This window comes from Azolla caroliniana, unplaced genomic scaffold (assembly GCF_043228905.1).
Source record: "Azolla caroliniana isolate FFs.n. ecotype wild unplaced genomic scaffold, voAzoCaro1.0.p SCAF_13, whole genome shotgun sequence".
In the NCBI taxonomy this organism is placed as follows: Eukaryota; Viridiplantae; Streptophyta; class Polypodiopsida; order Salviniales; family Salviniaceae; genus Azolla; species Azolla caroliniana.
Genome location: NW_028230448.1, coordinates 2753373 through 2773259, shown reverse-complemented (window position 1 = coordinate 2773259; position 19887 = coordinate 2753373). Strand labels below are relative to the sequence as shown.

At 37.6% G+C, this 19887-nt stretch overlaps 2 protein-coding genes across 3 annotated transcripts; one reads left to right on the top strand and one right to left on the bottom strand.

Annotated features, from left to right (window-relative positions):
- Positions 1 to 1121: 1121 nt before the first annotated feature.
- LOC147855961 (uncharacterized) lies at positions 1122 to 4272 on the top strand. 2 transcript variants are annotated; one of them, XM_087328994.1, is made up of 4 exons: positions 1122 to 1170; positions 1712 to 1887; positions 2129 to 2804; positions 3025 to 4272. In XM_087328994.1, exons 3-4 carry the CDS (start codon positions 2596 to 2598, stop codon positions 3776 to 3778), a joined length of 963 nt encoding a protein of 320 aa, XP_087185120.1. In that variant the 5' UTR covers positions 1122 to 1170; positions 1712 to 1887; positions 2129 to 2595; the 3' UTR covers positions 3779 to 4272. The 2 variants fall into 2 exon arrangements, with proteins under 2 accessions (XP_087185120.1, XP_087185119.1); XM_087328993.1 differs by lacking the exon at positions 1122 to 1170 and having other exon boundaries at positions 1310 to 1887; positions 2129 to 2282; positions 2449 to 2804.
- A 756-nt stretch (positions 4273 to 5028) lies between these two features.
- LOC147855960 (RNA polymerase II C-terminal domain phosphatase-like 2) lies at positions 5029 to 19316 on the bottom strand. The gene is made up of 17 exons (XM_087329294.1): positions 18755 to 19316; positions 17659 to 18138; positions 17304 to 17514; positions 17046 to 17203; positions 16891 to 16961; positions 15503 to 15608; positions 9302 to 9394; positions 8371 to 8976; positions 8207 to 8267; positions 7996 to 8111; positions 7799 to 7852; positions 7607 to 7703; positions 7260 to 7519; positions 6676 to 6756; positions 6517 to 6582; positions 6294 to 6370; positions 5029 to 5783 (listed from the first exon to the last, which is right to left on the bottom strand). The coding sequence occupies exons 1-17, from the start codon at positions 19028 to 19030 to the stop codon at positions 5678 to 5680; spliced, it is 2919 nt and encodes a 972-aa protein (XP_087185420.1). The 5' UTR covers positions 19031 to 19316; the 3' UTR covers positions 5029 to 5677.
- Positions 19317 to 19887: the final 571 nt, after the last annotated feature.

Below are 19887 nucleotides of genomic sequence, written 5' to 3'. Positions count from 1 at the left end.
GCTCAGCTTAACCATCATATAGAATTGACCACACAATAGGACACTAGACAGCATGTGAACTTATGTAAAGAAGGTCCTCCCAAAGGTCCAAGTTTGAGTACTATTGTAGCCACGTTATTACTTAACATTGGGAAAATGACCTTAATCAACTGACTAATGATCAAATAGACATTTAAACACCCATTTTGAAGCAAGTGAGACATGTTATCACCCTAATTCCTACACACTCAAACACATGGAGTTTTGGATGAGTGTTGAACAGAAAAAGAGAATATTGCATCAATGCGCCAAAAGCAAAAGAACGCGTTATTTTGGAATGTCCCACATATCAAAACATCATACGTGATTTTCAAGGATTCAAATAAACTAGCTTTCAAGAATGTTTAATGAGGTTAAAACCTTTGCAACACAAGGAATTCTTTTTGCTCGTCTATTCAACGACAACATCAAACTTGTGGCTGAGACGAACAATTAATTGAAGAAACCAGCTTATTCTTTCATTTAAGCGTTAAGTGTCTTTTGTATTTGCCATTCAAGTATCGCCTCAATAATCTATCTCAATCTTTTCTCTTAAAATTGGGGTGTTACTTTAGTGTTAGGTTGTGTATTTTTATCAGCCCAAGCAAGTACACTTTGTTTCCAATCTCACTAATTACTTTACTTTACTAAAAAAATATTGTGAAATGTAGGGATTGAACATGTGATCATCTTCTCTCCATCACTTGACCTTACAAATAGAGCTATGCCTACTTTACTTTCATTTCCTCTTAACTTAGGGTCGCACCTTGACACACTCACATATGTCAAAATCCCCCTCTGCATGCGCACACACATGTGTTATCTCTCAAAGAACATTGTAGAAAACAACGACAGCTTAATACCACCAACAAAATCCTATCCACTTTTTGTTATTCTCAACAAATATTTGCCTTTCACAATTCTTAATGGAGGTCTACAATTTGGGAACTGTGCACATGATTCCTCTTCTGGGGCATTCATATTTTTGAGAATATTCTTCCAATTTTTTATCTCTTTTGTTTTTACTTTCGTATGTGCTAAAAACAAACAAAATGTTTAGCTAGCACATTCATTCACATCTATTTAAGAAGGTAACCTTCATCCTTCAACCTTAAAAAGAAAGAGATATTTCAAGTTTTTAGAGAAAGAAAGGTATCGTTTAATGCATGCACACACATAATCTATTGTAACTCTATTCATTAACACCAGTTCATGACAATCTTGTCATTCATGTATTCATTAATTAAGTGTCAATCTTGGTTCACTAACTCACTTAGTGTTTCTCGATCTGGTTAATGTAGTTCCCTTCATGAGTTCTTGACAATGATTAATTTAATGCTCTCCATGGAATCTTGGCATGGTTCATTTAGATAAATGTTGATCATGTTAAATTTAGTTCTTGCTTGACCATGGTCAACTGCATTAGCTTAAGATCATATTAGGTTAGTGCATTTCTACAGTTGGTCGATGAAATGTGTTCAAAGAAATGACAAAAATATCCTTGAACCCAAGTTTTTCACCACCACACATGCCTCAAACATTATATATGAGCATTAAACAAAGAACGGAATGACATTTGGTTCTTGCTTTTATCATTTTTGTTCATTTGAAGATTTTTATTCCACATTTCAAGCATTAATAGTACTAACAAAAGGGAAACAATATCCTCATATATTCTTCTTTTTGTTCAAAGATGAGTAGCCTAGCTACCAATCACGACGACACAAAAACAAACAACCATGTCATTCAAAACACAAATGGCAATGTTGCCATTACCACAGGGAACAAATTCGTTAGAGTCATCGATCGGAAAGCTCGAAGCTACCTTAAGACACTTGAGCGAAGCTTTAGTTCCTCGTCTCTAGAAAGGTAATATTTTCAGTGTCCATTGAAATTTGATACAAAGTAGATAGAATCATGAAGATTCATTAGTTTGCATATACATATGTATATAGTTGTCATGAAAATTAGTTGAAAAGAATTATTTTATAAATGTGTTTTGGGTAATTTTCATGACATATCCGATAATACATCTGCTAAACCGTAGTTATTTACTCCTTTCTATCATTGCTTTTTATGATATATATATTTTTTATGTTTTTCAATGTAGATGTGAAGATCCTTCCTTTATGACCATAGAATTCCTCCAAACCCGACTTCAAGCGCAACGTACTGAGTATAAACTCGAAAAACAACGGTCACAACAACTGGCTAAGAAGGCATAAGTCACTTGTTTGGCATGAAAAGAACTAAGCAATAATCATGTACATCAACATATAATGTTTAATCAGAAATTTTGAACATCCACAAAAAGAATAATATTAATCTCCTTCATGAAAGATTTTAATGATTGTCTAAGATAAATTATTTAGTTCAAATTTGAGCTCTAATTACTAAACTAAGGCCTGATTTTTTGAAGTTTGGTTTCAGGTATTGGAGCTTCAAGAGAGACTAAATTGGGAAGTGCAACTAAGAAAGAAGATAGGTATATCTGAGAACGAGAATGACAATGACAATGAGAATATCATCTCCAATTGGGAATCACAAGACCTACAATATCTAAATGAGACTCTTGACATGAATGATAGTGAAGAATCAAGTCAAGAAGGGGGTTCATGCATAAGCTCTCAACCCATAATACAAGAAAAGGATCGTTATTGTGATGTATATTCTAAGATCTCATGCACGTGTATTCCGACGGAAATTTTCAATGGAGCTCATACCATAAGCCCATATTGCCATTGTGACAACCAAAATCTCAATGGTAGCAATTTCCATCTTACAAGGTAATAGATTGATTCTTCCATGAGTCTCTTGCTACTTAGGTAATGTGAAAAGTAATTTTTGTCATGACCATGTTTCATTTGGTTCCAACTTGTACCTACCAAGTAATATGAAATTGTGTTTGTGCTTTGTGGCCACTTTTCTAGATTATACCTATCATTGTTCACAAATATGTCGAGGATTTCAAGAATAAATAACAAAAGTTAAATCCCTTTTTTATAGGGAACAACCATGTGGTGATGGTGAAAGGGATGGGAATTGTGTGGACATGAGAAAGAACACAAGCATGGAGTACATGGAACACACAAATAAAGTGCATAATATGGAAAGTCAAATGCAATATTATCCTCTTCAACAATCTACCATCATACCTAGACCCGTTGATGCAAAAAAAAATTGTTTTGTGCATAACGAGGAATTCCATTCAACTCATAACTCATTCTTAGCTATGACAAAGTCAAATAATGCGCAATATCATCTGGATTTGAGGAGTTTTTCCGAAAGAGATCTAAATAGATCCAATGGTAACAAATTGAAGGGCATGCAGAATCCATTACGCAAAACTTTCTCAAATAGTTATACAGACATGATTAGCCACTCATTTGTCTCTACAACACATCCAAATACAAATTTGTCTATGGAAATGGATGTGCAATCAAAGATGGTTGATACAAAGATGATAGCATCAGAGTTGAACAAACATTTGTTGAACCTTTCCTATATTGACAACAAATGCCATCCCTTAAAATGTGAGGAAATAAAAAAGCTCAATAAGTTGAACCAAACAAATATTCAACAACCTAAAGATACTAAAAAATCCCATCACATTTTTCTTCCGTTGTTTGAGAAGTTCATTCCCAAACAACACAATTCGAACTCCTCTAAAATGCAATTGAAACATCATATGGATCAATTGGATCATCATAAGATGTCGTTAGATAGTGGGCTAGATAGGTTGCAAAATGCCCGTGAATGATTAAGACAAAGCCCTATAAGCAAAAGCTTTTAACGTCATATTGTAAACATGTAGAAATTCTTGACAAGAAATGTCAATAAACTCAAGGGGAGAAGGAGAAAGAATTGTGACTTCATACATGGGTTTCGTTACAATGATCGGAGAAACATGAACGATTTTAAATTCTCAAGGTAATCGCCACAAATGTTATGCATACAACAGCTAGTACATCTACATAAGTTTGTCTCAAAAAAACTATTGAGTTTGGAGTGGTATAACTCTCAAATTTACCGCAGGTTTAAATATACTTAAAAGATAAGCAAGTAGGTATCTATATTGTTGCATCTTCTCTATGGTGCAAAATGTGGTTTTATATATGATAATAGAACTAGTATGAGAAATATGGGGAATGACTTGACTTTGAATTTTATCAAGTGAATCAATGCCATACAATAAATCCATATCAACTTAGAGATGCACATCTTTCACTTGATAATCAAATTTGACCCCTCACATTTCCATTTCTCTTGTATATATTTTGCTACAAATCATCTCTCACTTGAATTCATTCACCTTGATGTCTTGTTCACCATATATACAAGATTTTCAAATATGTGAGTTTCGCCATACAAAGTCCTTGTCCTCAATGAACTTCAATAACCTTATCCTTATTACATCATCTACTAAATTCCTTTCTATACTGCAGTTTTTTTCTCATAATTGGCAGTAAATTAACGAATGTTTTTCTGAACACCAACTAGAATCCAACTATGGATGTATCTATACATCTGATTCACTATACATAGAACAACCAATCTTTTTAACAAAATCATATACTCATTCACCTTCATTAATATCAAAGACACGAGTTCACATTTCCTAAACCAAATTCCTTTATCACAAATTTAAATGTAAATACAATACAATGGAAAACATCTCACTACAATCTCTCTCAAACAAATAGGAGATCATTGATTATATATCATGATATTTCTTGTTACATTGACGAATCTGATATGAGAATACAAATACAATGACAAAGAAGGAATTCCTTTGCAATCATAACGCATAATCATTGACAAAAAACATATCCAGCATGATGGTGTGCATGTCACATCCAACATTTGCAACCACACAAAACAATCTCATGGTCTTCCTTTTATTCCTGTGTTGCGTTTTCATGTTTTCGATTTGTTTTAAGAATATGTCAAGCTGTATGGACAAAGAATAAAGTTGGTTTTACTTGGGGAGAGAAGATAATTTTAAGACAATAAAGCCCTTTTTTGGCCGAAAAAATTAATTCATTCACATCCTATTGAAGAAAGAATTCATTACATATTACAACCTCCCCAGTCAACTTTGTAGATCAACAATGGGCTTAGTATAAGAATAATTTATCTTCACTCACGAGTAGCTGCAAAAGACATTGGTAAATGAAATCAACCGGAAAAATGTTGCTTCCAGGAAGATATAGAATTTCATGGTTGCTACACTCTCCATTATAAGGATCACCTTTCAGCCTTGTGATGGTGATGGATTTTTAAATGATAGAGAGCAACTGCAAATAAGATAGGTATATACGTAACATAATGCAGCCACAAAACTAAGACTCAAGGGCATTACCCTAGTGGTTTAGACTATTGCTCTTAAAGCCCTAAAGGTTGAGAGTTCGCTTTCTTGCCACATATGGCCCCATTAAGGATTAAAATAAGAATTTCAGCTCTGTAACTCTGCAGGGATGGCAGACCCAAACTCAACCAAACCTCAAACCAGACAGAATAGAATGCACACCCGAGGAATGAGAGCATTCTTTTTCTCGATACCCCGAAGTCGGACTTGATTGCTTGCCATCAATGGTCAGCTCATAGGGGCATATATATATAAATATCTAAATCTTGTAACTCTTCACTTCTCTTGTTTCTAAAATCGCCTTGGAGAAAGTTGGCGAGGTGACGGTGGCATTCGTTGTATCACTCTTGGAGGCTCACCTGACCTCATCCTTTTGTTTGATTGAAGTGGTGGAGACCTGTAAAAATACCACAAATAACAGCAAAGATGTTCTTTCTTCATCCACTGAAAGCTAGCAACATTGCAAGCTCTTCTCCATTTTTCATTCATATATTTCAATACAATGGGGAAAAAAGACAATAGGTTCTACATTTCACTCATCAGAATATCTCCCAGGATCTCCCCCTTGGATTGGGTCAAATTTTACCCTTGGCTTTCAAAACATTCATAAGAATATCCCCAAGTTTTTCTTTTCAATTACGTAAATACTCGTCAATTTTAATGAGGTGTAATAAGCGATCAATTTATAATGTAAGTTTGCTACCCCTGTTTAGAAACTAACAAGGTGATTAAATATGTTACGTCTATCTATCACAAACAAAAATTAACCTAAATTGATAAAAGATAATGCTATGTAAGCCCAGATTTCTGAGGGTATTTTCGGTTATTTTTAAAGAAAGAGGGATATTCTAGCAATTTTTAAAACAGACGCTATGCAAAAAAGTGAGTTAGGGGTATAAAACCACACCTAGGAGGATTCGTCCTTTTCAGAGGTCCCCATGATTGTGATGACACTGTGACAGACCTCAATGCTTCATCTGCAGCCTGTCATAAACAAGACGTAATTACAGATATGGTAAAAAAAATGCTTTAAAAACTCAAATGATTTTATTATGAATACTTCTTGCTTGCACTTAAAAATGACCACTGTTGACAAAAGTAAGCAAAAAAACCAAATACTTTTGACATACCTTTTGCTTGGCTTCTTCCCAAGAATGTCCATTTCCCTTTCCCATGACACGACCGGCAATTTCAACCTTTGACCAACATATATTCATTGTAAGTGATACCTTATCAGAAATCTATAATATTCTGGAGGGGCATGGCATGTATACTGGAGAACAACTTACTTGACATGTATATCCTTGATCTGAACTTGGAAAACCTGAAGATGGGTCTTTAAAAACAACATTCATTCCCTCCATTGTACACTGGATAAACAACACATTACACATTCACACACAGATGTTATTGTCCATAAAAATTATATTCATATGTTAATTGCTTGAGTGTAAAGTTATACCAATAAAGCTTCTAGTCTGTGACCTCAAGGTTGTGCGTTTAAGTATCATGAGACTTGTCTAATGTCATATTCTTTGTAAAAAGCAGTCATGTTTTTAGTTCACATAACACTTCTCTGCTAGAAAATATGGCTTTACAAATTCAATTTCCACAACCAAGGGTAGAAAACAACAGCACCATCTTTTCTAGCAGGATGCTAAGAAGGTTGATTTCATCAACAAAAGAATGTTTTCTTCTAGAGATACAAGCTTCCATCACCAAAAAAACAAATCATTATTCCCTATGCACCAAAATGATAACACTGGCTTTCATAATGCATGTGTTACAAAGGCAGATTCATCAACAAAGGGAAGCTTTGTTTCTAAAAATTTGTACTAGTTCCAAACAAGCAAACCAATAAAAGTGCTCTTACATAATCTTTCAAAGCTGCAACAGGATTCTGCACTCTGTTTTCTTCTGGAAACCGCCACATGTCCAGATATGTTGCATGCCCCGAGACACTAGCAATAGGTGGGGGTGTCTCTTCATTGAATGTTGGATGCCCTATGCCTGTGCCAAAACGAGGATCCCTTGAATTCCAATCGGGTGCAGATTTATCACTTGAATAGAAACTTGTAAGTCTTCCTTGACCAAGTGCATTTATAGCTTGACCAGAGTGGGATATAAACTTGCCTTCAGACAAAAGAGTACAAATGGAGTTTAAAATCTCAGATGTTACCAATCTGTTCACAGTGGGTGGAACAAAAGAAAACCACTTACTAGCCATAAATCTTAGAGAGTTGTCTGCAGCCTTGTGTTGCGCCTCTTTCTTTGTCCATCCTACACCTTCCCCTACCTTATCGCCACCAAAAAGAACCTACAGGTTTGAAAGGATACCATATGGAAGGTTATCATTGTGATTTCCTGAATGGGAGTAAAAACTCAATCAAGTAAATAAAATATTGACAATACCTCTACAGAAAATTGCAGCTCTTTTGTTGTGTTTACCAAGGATCTAAACTCCAACTGTTATAAAAACAGAAGCAAAAATGGTCTCAAATCATAAATCTTAACCAAGAAAGACTCCTAACTAATAATATAAAAAGAATACGAAATTTGCATTCACTTCCCTATACAAGAGAGCATAAACAAACAAGATGGCAATCTACCTTTGTATTACACTTCTGCGCAATCTCCTGTAAGACAGCAACAGGATTGGGCATATTTCCTCCAGCATTTTGCCTCATCTGATGATCCCGTTGATTCAAAACAGAACTATCACTTTCTGCAAATAATCCAACTCATCATCATAACTATGGAAAACAAACGATCATGTACACGATAATATATATGTCCTATGTGTTGAATAATGCATATAACCTGTATATACATGTTCCCTAAACATGGTATCAGGCCTTTGTTTCTCATCTCGAGGATACACCTGTGTAAATGCTCAAGAACAAGCACTTATCATTATCTATTGTTAATGGGAAGGAAATCCTTGAAAAATGTATGCAAATCTTTATGAACTACTAAATGTATACCTGGGGAAGTGCATCAGCACCCATGCGCTCACCATACAAAGGTGGACTATGAGACAGCTGTTTTCCAAAAGAAGGTGATTCAGGCTCCAATATGAGTCCCGAAGAAGTCCTTGACACTTCTCCTGGGCTCATCTCTTCTTCAGCTCCCAACCAACCACCAGCTGGGGCAGGGGCAGGAACCACTACACGCAAATGCGATGTCACCGGAACTGTCAATGCCTCTTGAAAGGTATGTGTATATTGAGTATCTTGTCCATGCTGAAGAATCAATAGTCTTCTCCGGGTGTCGGGATCCAGCTCAGACTCTGGTACCTCACCCTCTTCTCGTAGAGGTGAGCCTTGATGTGAAGATTCGAACACATTAGATGTTGATGGTGAGAGAGATCTTATCCCTGCCATCAGCCTGCTTGGAACACGGGACGGATCGTGTTTGTCAGTCAGTTGTGTGTCAACAAAAGATGACTGAGGCCTTGGCAGGGGAGGAGGAAATACACCAAGTGGAGCCAGGGGTGAGGCCACATGCATAGGTGGTGGTGGCAACATTGGTTTCCATCCTTCGCTTTCTACTGGGATACTTGACAGCATTGTTGAACCACTTCCAATTTCCTGACATATTTCAAATATTTTCTTTAAAATAATGTTGAGCCACAGCATCGTCTCATCATAATCAATCTTTAATTGTCTTTAACTTAAGCATTGCTTTTTATTCTGCAACCTGAGATTGCATATTTCTTTTATTGATGTTCGGGCAAATATTATGTTGTGTACACTTGATTTTGTCAAAAGTGAAATTAGGCCTTCAGAAGATGTTGATATAATTTTCTTTCTTTTAATGACTGGCAATACCTTTCTCACTATAAATATTTCACATTCTAGATATCATTAATCCACACATAGAAATGTTTAGTTCATAAGAAATACTTATTCAAACCTCTGCTAGTCTTTTTCCAACTTCAACATCTGTCATGCCATCTGGAAATTCTTTATTTTCATTAATAGCATCAGCAGCACCCCCAGTTTCTTCCTGAGAAGAGAGTGAAATGAGGCTAATATACAATAAGAATAAATTAAAACTTGTATCAAAATGGCAGATTTCAGACTCACAAACGCATATATTAATTTCAGGAATATATTACAATCATGGTGGGAAACCTCATTGTGCGGTGAAAACTGACAAAAGATATACAAGGAAGTGAATAGGTAGGTGCTCACAATATCTTGTGACTAGGGATGTGACTGAAGACATTCAAAGAGAAAGGTGTAGATGTGACTTTCAATATCCAATTAAATGTGGAAGTAAACATAAATACTGCCCCAAACAGAGCTTTAATCCAGAATGTGGAGCTGAAGTGGTTTGACCATAGCTCAGAAAACATAAAGCACAAAGCCTGACCTGTGTATATTGATCGTGGCTGAAGAACACCAACCATGCAGCTAAGTAGGCAATATAACTTATGGAATTATGTGCAAAGAAACATGGTTGTAAGATGGTAACATGAACTATTATTCCATCAATGCATCTACATAGTACAACTGAAAAGTGAAAAGTGAAAGCTTGCAAGAGCGTAGTGGCTCCATCAGAACAAATGTTATTTAAAAAGGAGAAAACTCTGGCATATTGTTGCCTTCTCTGCGAATCGAAGGGTTTTACATGTTCCAAACATCACTCCAATGAGTATCCCAAAGGTTGCAACCAAATTTTAGGGATAGTTGATCAATCTTAAATGAATTCCCTTGATGAAATACTAACTATCATTTTATTTGAGTTTGTTGAGAATGTTTAAAAGTTGTAACGGCTAGCCCAACGGCTAGTTAGTTCCAACAGCTAGTTAGCCCAACGGCCAGATCTTGGCCTTTATAAAGAGGGACTTCTCCTCATGTAAATATAAGAGATCTCTGTATTTTCTCCCTCCAATGAATGTATATTACAGAACAGATGTGCTTTCTCATATTTCTTTATGGTATCAGAGCATAGATCCGCCCCTCTGCAAAACCCTAGATCTGTCCTCTGCAAAACCCTAGATCTGTCCTCTGTAGAACCCTAGATCTACCCTTCTGCTGAAATGACAGTGATTGGAACAGCACTGTCCTAGCATTCAAGAGAGGAAAGGGGGATTTTTGTTTCATTTGGGATGACATTGCTATGTGATTGAGAGGTGACTTGGAAAAAAAAAAAAGTCAGAAGAGGAAAGCAGAGATAGGCCAAGTTGACAAGATGGATGATGTGTTCTCAAAATTGAATGAAGATGAGGTGAAAACATTGGTGAAATACATGAAACAGGCTGAGATAGTAGCATCTGGAGGTGTGACAGGAATGCAACCACCACCCCGACTTGAACTCCTCCCAGTTGAGTTCAAACTCGATGGACCAGCCACATACTTGAGCTGGTCGCGTCGGATTATAGGTGCCTTGGCAGGAAGAAGCCGTGACGGCTACCTTACGGGAGAAGAGAAAGAGCCTCCTATCAAAACGAGCAATGAATGGAAAGCATGGAGAGCTACCCACATGTCATTGTACACGTGGCTCCTAAACTCCATGATTCCATCAATCGCCACAACAGTTGATGGAATTTTAAGTGTAAAGGAGATATGGGAGAAATTGCAAAAGACGTATGCAGGGAGGGGAAACAACATGAGAGTATTTCAAATCGAGCAGGAGATTGATGCTGTTTGCCAGGGAGATAGGATGGTCCAGGAATATGCCATAGAGTTGGAGCGTCTATGGGCAGAATACGATCATTTCTCGCCTGTGACAGTGTGCAATGATCCTCAGTGTAAGAGCAAGGAAATTTCTGCTCAAAGAAGAACTATGCAATTTTTGAAACATCTCAACCCGTCATTTGATCAAAGAAGGGCAGTTCTTCTAGCTAAGGCAGAAATTCCTACACTTGATGAGGCAATCGCGACTATGATACAAGAGGAGAGTAGAATGAAGCTGCTCTCTGACACTACCGGACTTCCAGGGGTACGATCGGCACTAATGGTGTCCAATACAAGCGGAAGTGAAAATCGAAAATGCTACAATTGTGGTGAAGCTGGTCATTTCAAGAATGCTTGCCCTAAACCATCTAAGGAGAGAGAATATGGAGGACGTGGACAAACTAGAGGTCGTGGTCGAGGGGGCCGAAGAGGTGCACGAGGAGGTTACCAAGCAAACTTGATGGTAGCAAAAGAAGAGGAAGGAACTAAGGTGGTGTTCACCGAAGAGGATCAAGCTCTCTTAGAAATACTTAGGAGGAAGCAAAGAGCCGCAGATGATACTTCATTCATGTCAAGAGGTAACACTGCCACCTATGCTTATTCGGCCACAAGTACTAGCAACACAAATACTCTTGCCTCTACACCAGAATGGATAATTGATTCTGGTGCATCTAGGCATGTGACGGGTAATGCTAGTGAATTCTCCTCATATACTCACTTATCAATGCCAGAAAGCATTCAAATTGCTGACGGTACTATACAACCTGTAGTGGGTATAGGTACAGTAAAATGTACCGACTCTGTGACATTGTCTAATGTGTTGCATGCTCCTTCTTTCCCAGTAAACTTATTATCTATAAGTTCTATCATACACCAACTAAAATGTGTTGTTTCTTTTGATATTCCCAAGGTGATATTCCAGGAGAAAGGGACAGGTCGGAGACTTGGGACTGGCACATGGCATAGTGGACTATGGTATTTGGATCGTGAAGGGCTGGATTCAGCATTAGCATCTATGGTAGAGGGAATAGATGTAAGGGGATCTAGAATGAGTTATGAGGACTTGTTAATACTTCATCACCAACGCATGGGACATGCCTCTTATGGCATTTTGAGTCGGGTGTATCCACACCTTTTTGAAAAGGCGGATAAAACAAAACTTGTTTGTGATGCATGTGAATTTGGTAAGCTTACTAAAAGTTCATATGCTAGTTCGGGTCATAGGAGTTCCCATGCATTTGATGTAATACACTCCGATGTTTGGGGACCATGTCCCACAAGTTCTATTAATGGATATCGATATTTTGTCTCTTTCATTGACTGCTTCTCTCGTGTGACTTGGTTATATTTGATGAGGAAAAAGAATGAAGTATTTGCTTGTTTTAAAGATTTTCATAGAGCAGTTCAAACTCAATATGGTGCAGTAGTAAAAGTGTTGAGGTCTGATAATGGAACAGAGTATGCTAACATGACATTTAGGGCATACCTCTCAGATCAAGGAATACAACATCAAACTACATGCCCATATACACCAGAACAAAATGGAGTAGCAGAGAGGAAGAATAGACATCTTCTAGAGGTAACGAGAAGCATGATGATTTCTATGAATGTCCCAAAGCAGTTGTGGGGACAGGCAGTTTTGACGGCTGCCACATTGATCAATAGAATGCCCTCTAGAGTATTGGAGTGGAAGTCTCCATGTGAGTTGTTGCAAGGCAATAACTCTGGAATCCTTCCTTTGAAGGTGTTTGGATGTGTGTGTTTTGTAAAGGACAGTAGACCATCAGTAGGAAAACTTGATCCTAAAGCTGTAAAATGTGTATTTGTGGGATACTCTGCCACACAAAAAGGCTATGTTTGCTGGAGTCCAGTAGAGAAGAGATTATTTGTGAGCATGGATGTGCATTTCAGAGAGTCAGAGCCATATTATAAACAAGGGGTAACTTCACCCTTTGATGACTTAATTCAGACTGAAAATATGAGGGAAGGAGATAATTGTGAGAGGTTGCTAAAAATAGGATCAATTCCTTTGCTGATCCCTACATCAGCTGAGAAAGAAGTGAGCGTAGGAGGTACGGAAGAAGAAGGAAACGAAGACGAGGAGCCTATATGTGTTGGGACTCAAGTTGAGGGGGAGCTAAAGGTGTATACAAGGAAGAGGAGGCAGAAAGACGGAAATGTGAACACGTCTTCAACACCACATGTGCCATCAAGTTCCATGTCCCGACCTGCCTCGACTTCTGAAATACCTACAGAACTCCCGAACCTAGAAATCACAGGTGATATGATTTCCTCTCCTTCTCCTATCGAGATTAGGAGGACCTCTCGCAGTAATGCAGGGGTCCCTCCTGATCGTTATGGTTTTCCTCATGATATTGCTCAGTTTATCTCTTATTCTAACATATCAGCTACACATAGAGCATTCATTGCATCATTAGACTCTGTCACTTTACCCAAGTGTTGGCAGGTTGCTAAAGAAGATCCAAAATGGAAAGCAGCCATGCAAGAAGAACTCGGAGCTCTTGAGAAGAACAAAACTTGGGAGATTGTGTCACTACCACCGGGAAAGAAGGCGGTTGGGTGCAAATGGGTGTTTACAATAAAACAGACCCCAGAGGGAAAAATAGATCGATACAAGGCACGATTGGTGGCTAAAGGATATAGTCAGACATATGGCATTGACTATGATGAGACTTTTGCACCTGTGGCGAAGATGAGCACTGTTAGAACACTTATTTCCTTAGCAGTGAATAAGGATTGGAAATTACATCAATTAGATGTAAAAAATGCATTCCTTCATGGAGAGTTGATGGAGGAAGTGTACATGGATGTTCCCCCAGGTTTCGGTACAATTCAAACAGTAGGTAAGGTTTGCAAACTTAGGAAGTCGCTTTATGGACTAAAGCAATCTCCTCGAGCCTGGTTTGACAGGTTAAGAAGGGCTATGGTGGGTATGGGATACCAACAGACGAATGCAGACCATACAGTGTTCTTTCGACAACACAAGGACCATACTACATTGCTTGCTGTGTATGTGGATGATATAATTATCACAGGTAACGATGAAGGAGAAATTGCCCAACTGAAGATGCAATTGGGTAAAGAGTTTGAGGTGAAGGATCTAGGATTGCTACGCTACTTTCTTGGAATTGAGGTAGCTCGTGGAGCAGAAGGAGTTGTTCTATCTCAGCGAAAATATGTACTTGATCTTCTCAAAGAAACTGGAATGTTGGGTTGTAGGCCTGTAGCTTCTCCAATCGACCAAAAGATCAAGCTAACTGAACTTACGGGAGAGAAAGTTGATCGTGAAAGGTATCAAAGATTGGTAGGTCGGCTGATTTATTTGACCCACACCCGTCCAGATATCTCATTTGCAGTAAGTGTGGTAAGTCGCTACATGCATGATCCGAGGAAAGATCATATGGATGCAGTGTACCATATTCTGAGATATCTCAAAGGTGCCCCAGGGAAGGGATTAATCTTCAGAAAACATGGTCATTTTAACATTGAGGGCTATTGTGATTCTGATTGGGCCAGTTGTGCTGATGACAGAAAATCCACATCAGGATACTGCATGTTTGTTGGAGGCAATCTAGTCTCTTGGAAGAGTAAGAAACAGTCAGTAGTAGCAAGGTCAACAGCTGAAGCAGAGTATAGAGCTATTGCTATAGGAGTTGCGGAGATGTTATGGCTGCGAACTCTCCTAGTAGAACTAAAGGTGAATCAAGAAAATCAGATGATGTTGTGGTGTGACAATAAGTCAGCAATCAGCATTGCCAACAATCCGGTACAGCACGATAGGACCAAACACATCGAAATCGACAGGTTCTTTATCAAAGAAAAGCTTGATAATGGAATATTAAAATTGAGTCATGTTTCTACTGAACATCAAGTAGCAGATTGTCTTACAAAGGGACTTGGGCCAGTAAGTCTTACTAGATTGTGTGACAAGATGGGCTTAGTGGATATTTTTCACCCATCTTGAGGGGGAGTGTTGAGAATGTTTAAAAGTTGTAACGGCTAGCCCAACGGCTAGTTAGTTCCAACAGCTAGTTAGCCCAACGGCCAGATCTTGGCCTTTATAAAGAGGGACTTCTCCTCATGTAAATATAAGAGATCTCTGTATTTTCTCCCTCCAATGAATGTATATTACAGAACAGATGTGCTTTCTCATATTTCTTTAGAGTTAATTCAGAAATCTCGCATTGGTAAGACATAAGTTAGGTAATTGGTTCTTTAACACATAAAATTTCAAATTGATCATACGAAGATGCAAATATTGAGACAAACGAGGGGATCCACCTATGCCAATAGAACACATATCACTAGAATATGCATGCATAGGGTTTACACATTTCTTATTCATGCATAGTCATCTTAAGTTCAAACAAACAGACCTCTAGCAACCAGAAAAGAGCGAGAGTATTTGCACCTCTACTATCATGTAGCTACTGACAATTGGTGGAGGTGGCAAAGTAAAAACCTCTGCATCAAAATCAACATCAGCCATCTTCTTTGATAAAACTTCATCAAGATCCCTGCAAATTTTTCGTAGAGGATCCTAATTAATAAATCTGGGAACAAATAATTCCAAATCACACAAAAGCAACCAAGACCTAGAACTAGAAAGAGGAGAAAAAAAACAATGAATCCACAGCATATGATAGCTATGGAATTCATAAATTGGTTGACATCTGTATTGAATTGGTTGGCATGTATAGCGCAAAAAGATCAAATCTTCTAGGCTTAGAAATTTGCATAGTGTATATAATTGACCAATGAGGGAGGCTAAGAAAGAAATAAGAAAGAAAAGAAAGCTATATCAAGGTCATTTAAGAGGCCAAAATTCTCTATAAGATAAAACAAGAGATTACATCTTGAAACGTTTTTCTTATCATTGGGAACAACAAATCAAAATAAATATAGCTAAAACAATGATACCAAAAAATCCAGATATCACGGCAATTAAGGTTCTGAATTTAGATAGATTGAAATTTCTGCCCTCGAAAAATCTACAACATGGACCACTCTAAGATGGAGATCTCCAAGGCAAGGGATGCACCAATGGTGCAGGCAGATAACGGCCTTTATTTGTCCACAGAGACTGAAATATGATCTATGTTACAGGGAAGAAAGAAAAAATAAAGATATAATAAAGTCTTTTAGGAGGCCAAATGGAGATGTCAGATTGAATGAGAGATTACACCATAAACTATTGTTGCATTTTTTTAGAGCAACAAATCAACATATATAGAATTAGATTAGTAGAACTGCCTCAGTCACTAGATATTCTCATGCAGATAGAGAGAGAGAGAAATGGGCCATAGTTGAGATGGCTGTGTCAACTTTTAGGACACTATGAGGTCATTCGTTTGATACACCAATGTGGCATAGTTTAGGAAAATATGGTGTACCAAATATGTGTAAAAGTAAGGATTTGAACCCAGGACCTTGTGTTGGTAGACTAAGTAGCTTACCAGTGGTGTCGGCCCTTTAGGATGCTTTCATAGTAAATAATGAATGAGAGAGATAAAAAAGAGAGACATAGTTTGTGTCACTTCTCCAAAATATGATGGACAAACTCTTTCATTGTAAACAAAGCCTAGACCAAATTTCCGGTTAATTATAATTTAAAAAATTATGTTCTCAAGTTATTGACAATAGGAATCTAAAAAAACTTACATCACATATTAGTTAGTATGGCTTTGTAAAAATAGCTTAAAAAGTAAAGAAATACATAGTCATGGAAATATGTAAATTTTAGGTAAAACATGCCAATGTAATTTTCTCCTAAAGACAGAAGATCGACAGGTTGCGCACCTGAAGAATCCAGCGCGTACATTGCAAGCTACATTTCTAGCAACACATAGTATTGGAACTGGAGTACTTGTCTGAAACATAAAATATCCGCACTATGTCTTCATACAAAAAGTACAAGCATAAAAATTGCTATTATATCAACAACTAAATCATACCTCTGCTTGTGGAGCATAATATGGTGCAAAGGCTGGTACAACATGAACTTGGGGCTGATCTTGATCTTCCCAAACTTTAAGTCGATCATCAATCACCATAGCCATTTTCGAGTGGCAGTTCCCACCAGAGAACACATTATTTAAAGATTTCTTCAAGCCTGATTAGGTAAACACCATGCACAACAATTGAATTTAGAAAGAAAACTACAACGAATGAACACAAATGAAAGTAAATGAAAAGTGAACTTCCCAGATTACCTGACTTAACACAAACCACTCTATCAGTCATCTCTTTTGTATTTATTAGTTCAGCATCTGGATCAAGCAACCTCCACATCTCTAGTGCATATTCTCTTTCAGCCATCGTACACACAAAGACCTCAAAACGTTTGCGTCCTTTGGCAGTCAAATAGCTCCGGAGCTCTTCCCAAGCTGGGCGCAATCGTACCAACACACTAGTATCCCGGATCTATAACATAAGATTATGTTATACTACATGCCAAAATGAACCAGCACTTTCAACATCTTACGGATTCAAATAAATTCTATGCCATAACTTTTATCATATGAGAAAAAAAGTCAAACTAGATCAATTGTAGTGTGTTTTGCTCACATTTGGGTTGATGCGTGTGAAGATCATGTTACGATCATCTAGTCTAACCACAGGGCGTTTCAGAGGGAGAACTCCCCCGACTGATGAAGCCACCACTTCCACTTGAGCATTCACAAATTTCTCGCCAATATTATCCCACACACGATCTTCTTCTATGTATTGCTTGAGCATTGTCCTATCTTGCATGTATCTCTTAAGTTCAGAAGACATTGCCAAAGCTTTCTGTGATTCTGAATCTCCTTTGAGTTTAGAACCAAGCGCATCTATGCGATCTTCAAAGGAACGCATCGTATTTGCAACAATCAGAGTCTCGTCTAGATCAAAAACAAGTGCCAAGCACCTCAAATTCAGCATGGAGAGGCAAGACTTGTACAATCCTGACGGTATTACAAAACCCCAGAAGCAGGGGGCCTGCTTTTTATTAGCATTCACTGCCACTAAATGAATCTCCATCCCTCCTACTGCATAAATAATAGCTGTCTGAAATGGAAATCAAGAATTAAGTTCATCATGATACATGCAGGAAAAGAACTTGTAAATATACAATTTGCAAGCTGTACATTCCTAAGCCTGCAGTGCCCAATGCATATACTTAAATATGAAATATTTTCGTTTAACCCTCTTGGGGGTTCACAAAAAGAGCATGGGTAAGTTAAATTCAATAATGTAAGTTGGATTTCCAAGAGTGTTGAGCACCAAATGTATCTTTCTATCCACTATGAGCATCTTAGGCTTGCTTTCCACGCAGATTTGGTGATATGGATGTAAGATCACATCCCACATACCAAGCACATAGACTCTTCTTTCCAAAATACCATATTGATATTAACTTCCCTATTTTCTGGATCCACCATGGACAGTATGCTACAATCCATTTGTAGTTTCCAAGTTAAATCACTCTTCATAAAATAAGTAGAGTTTTATAGAAACAATATATATGAGTTTTCAATTTCATGCAAGCTAGATAATAAAGCATGAATTTGCAAACCTTTGTGTGCTCAAACAATTTATGTAAATTTCTACTAAATGCCAACATCAGCTTATGTATTCAGCTGAAATGAATATAGCACCCTCAATAGGAGGAAAATTATCTTACCTTTAATTCCTTCAGACATGCTGAATGTATCATTGCAAATTCGTTCAACCCATTGTAATTTTCCAAAGGTTCAAGCTTGAACGAGACACCTTCGTTTGCAATAGTATGGAGAACTACCAATGGGGCACATCGATCACTTGCAGTTGAGAAGGATGAAATCCTGACGTCTTCTCCAGCCTTAAAAGGTAGAAGGTTCTTTTGTGGATATATGGTCACATCACCAATACAAATATCACCATTATGAAGTCTAATCCTAAAACCACCAGTCTCTCCCATGGTGAATTCACACCTTACTCAAGATCAACCAATTCATCAATGACGACCTGTCTACCCCTACAATGGAGGAAACAACCAGCACAGATTGTGCATTACAGCCTGTTTGGTTATTTCTATGCATTTGATGGTGCCTTTATGTTTATGACTGATGAGCTACACCAAGTCCTTTTCTTCATTTGATTCCAGCATCATCATCCATCTCTCTCTCTCTCACACACACACAACAAATTCATCAAAATAATGAGATTTCGTATTTTTTTTCTTTCCAAGACCCTATGATGTAGCAAATCCAGTATATATCCACAAACAATTCACCTTCACTTTTAATGTTGAATCCAGTATATATCCAGTATGTTATCTCAAAACCAAATGCAAATGCCCCTCACTTTTAATGTTGAATCCACTCTCTTTTTTTCTGTTGAAAGATATGTTAAAAGACCACTCCACCTTCATGTGAAAGCCCTAACTTGCATGTTTCTTTGTGAAAATCTTTACTTCAAAGTGTCCACCTTCTTGCTAAAGAGCTTATTTAGCATGCCCACCATGTCCTTATGGTCGTGTGTATGAATCATACAACAACAGAAAGTTAGTCCAAAAACCCTAACTGATAGCTTTGTACTACAAAAAGCTCCACTTTGTGTGTTTGTCGTTGTTTAGTTTGGCTATGAACTGCAAAAAGTAACCCTAAAAACAGAGGCCCGTGTCTTCGTTTCTTACTTTAACCACGAATTTTGGCCAAATCATGATGAAAATTTTAGAGGTTTCTTTAGGGCAGAGTTGAGGGCAGGGGAAAGGACAAAGGCAGAAAAGGCATCTATGTTTATTTTTTTCTTTACATGTTTAGTTAGGTATTTACA

Coding starts and splice junctions, on each gene's coding strand:
- LOC147855961 (XM_087328994.1), top strand. CDS start 2,596: ATGAATGATAGTGAAGAATCAAGTCAAGAAGGGGGTTCATGCATAAGC. Junction 2,805..3,024: donor AGCAATTTCCATCTTACAAG/GTAATAGATTGA, acceptor CCTTTTTTATAG/GGAACAACCATGTGGTGATG.
- LOC147855960 (XM_087329294.1), bottom strand. CDS start 19,030: ATGGGAGAGACTGGTGGTTTTAGGATTAGACTTCATAATGGTGATATT. Junction 8,977..9,301: donor TTGGAAAAAGACTAGCAGAG/GTTTGAATAAGT, acceptor GAAATATGTCAG/GAAATTGGAAGTGGTTCAAC. Junction 5,784..6,293: donor AAAAGGACGAATCCTCCTAG/GTGTGGTTTTAT, acceptor GTATTTTTACAG/GTCTCCACCACTTCAATCAA.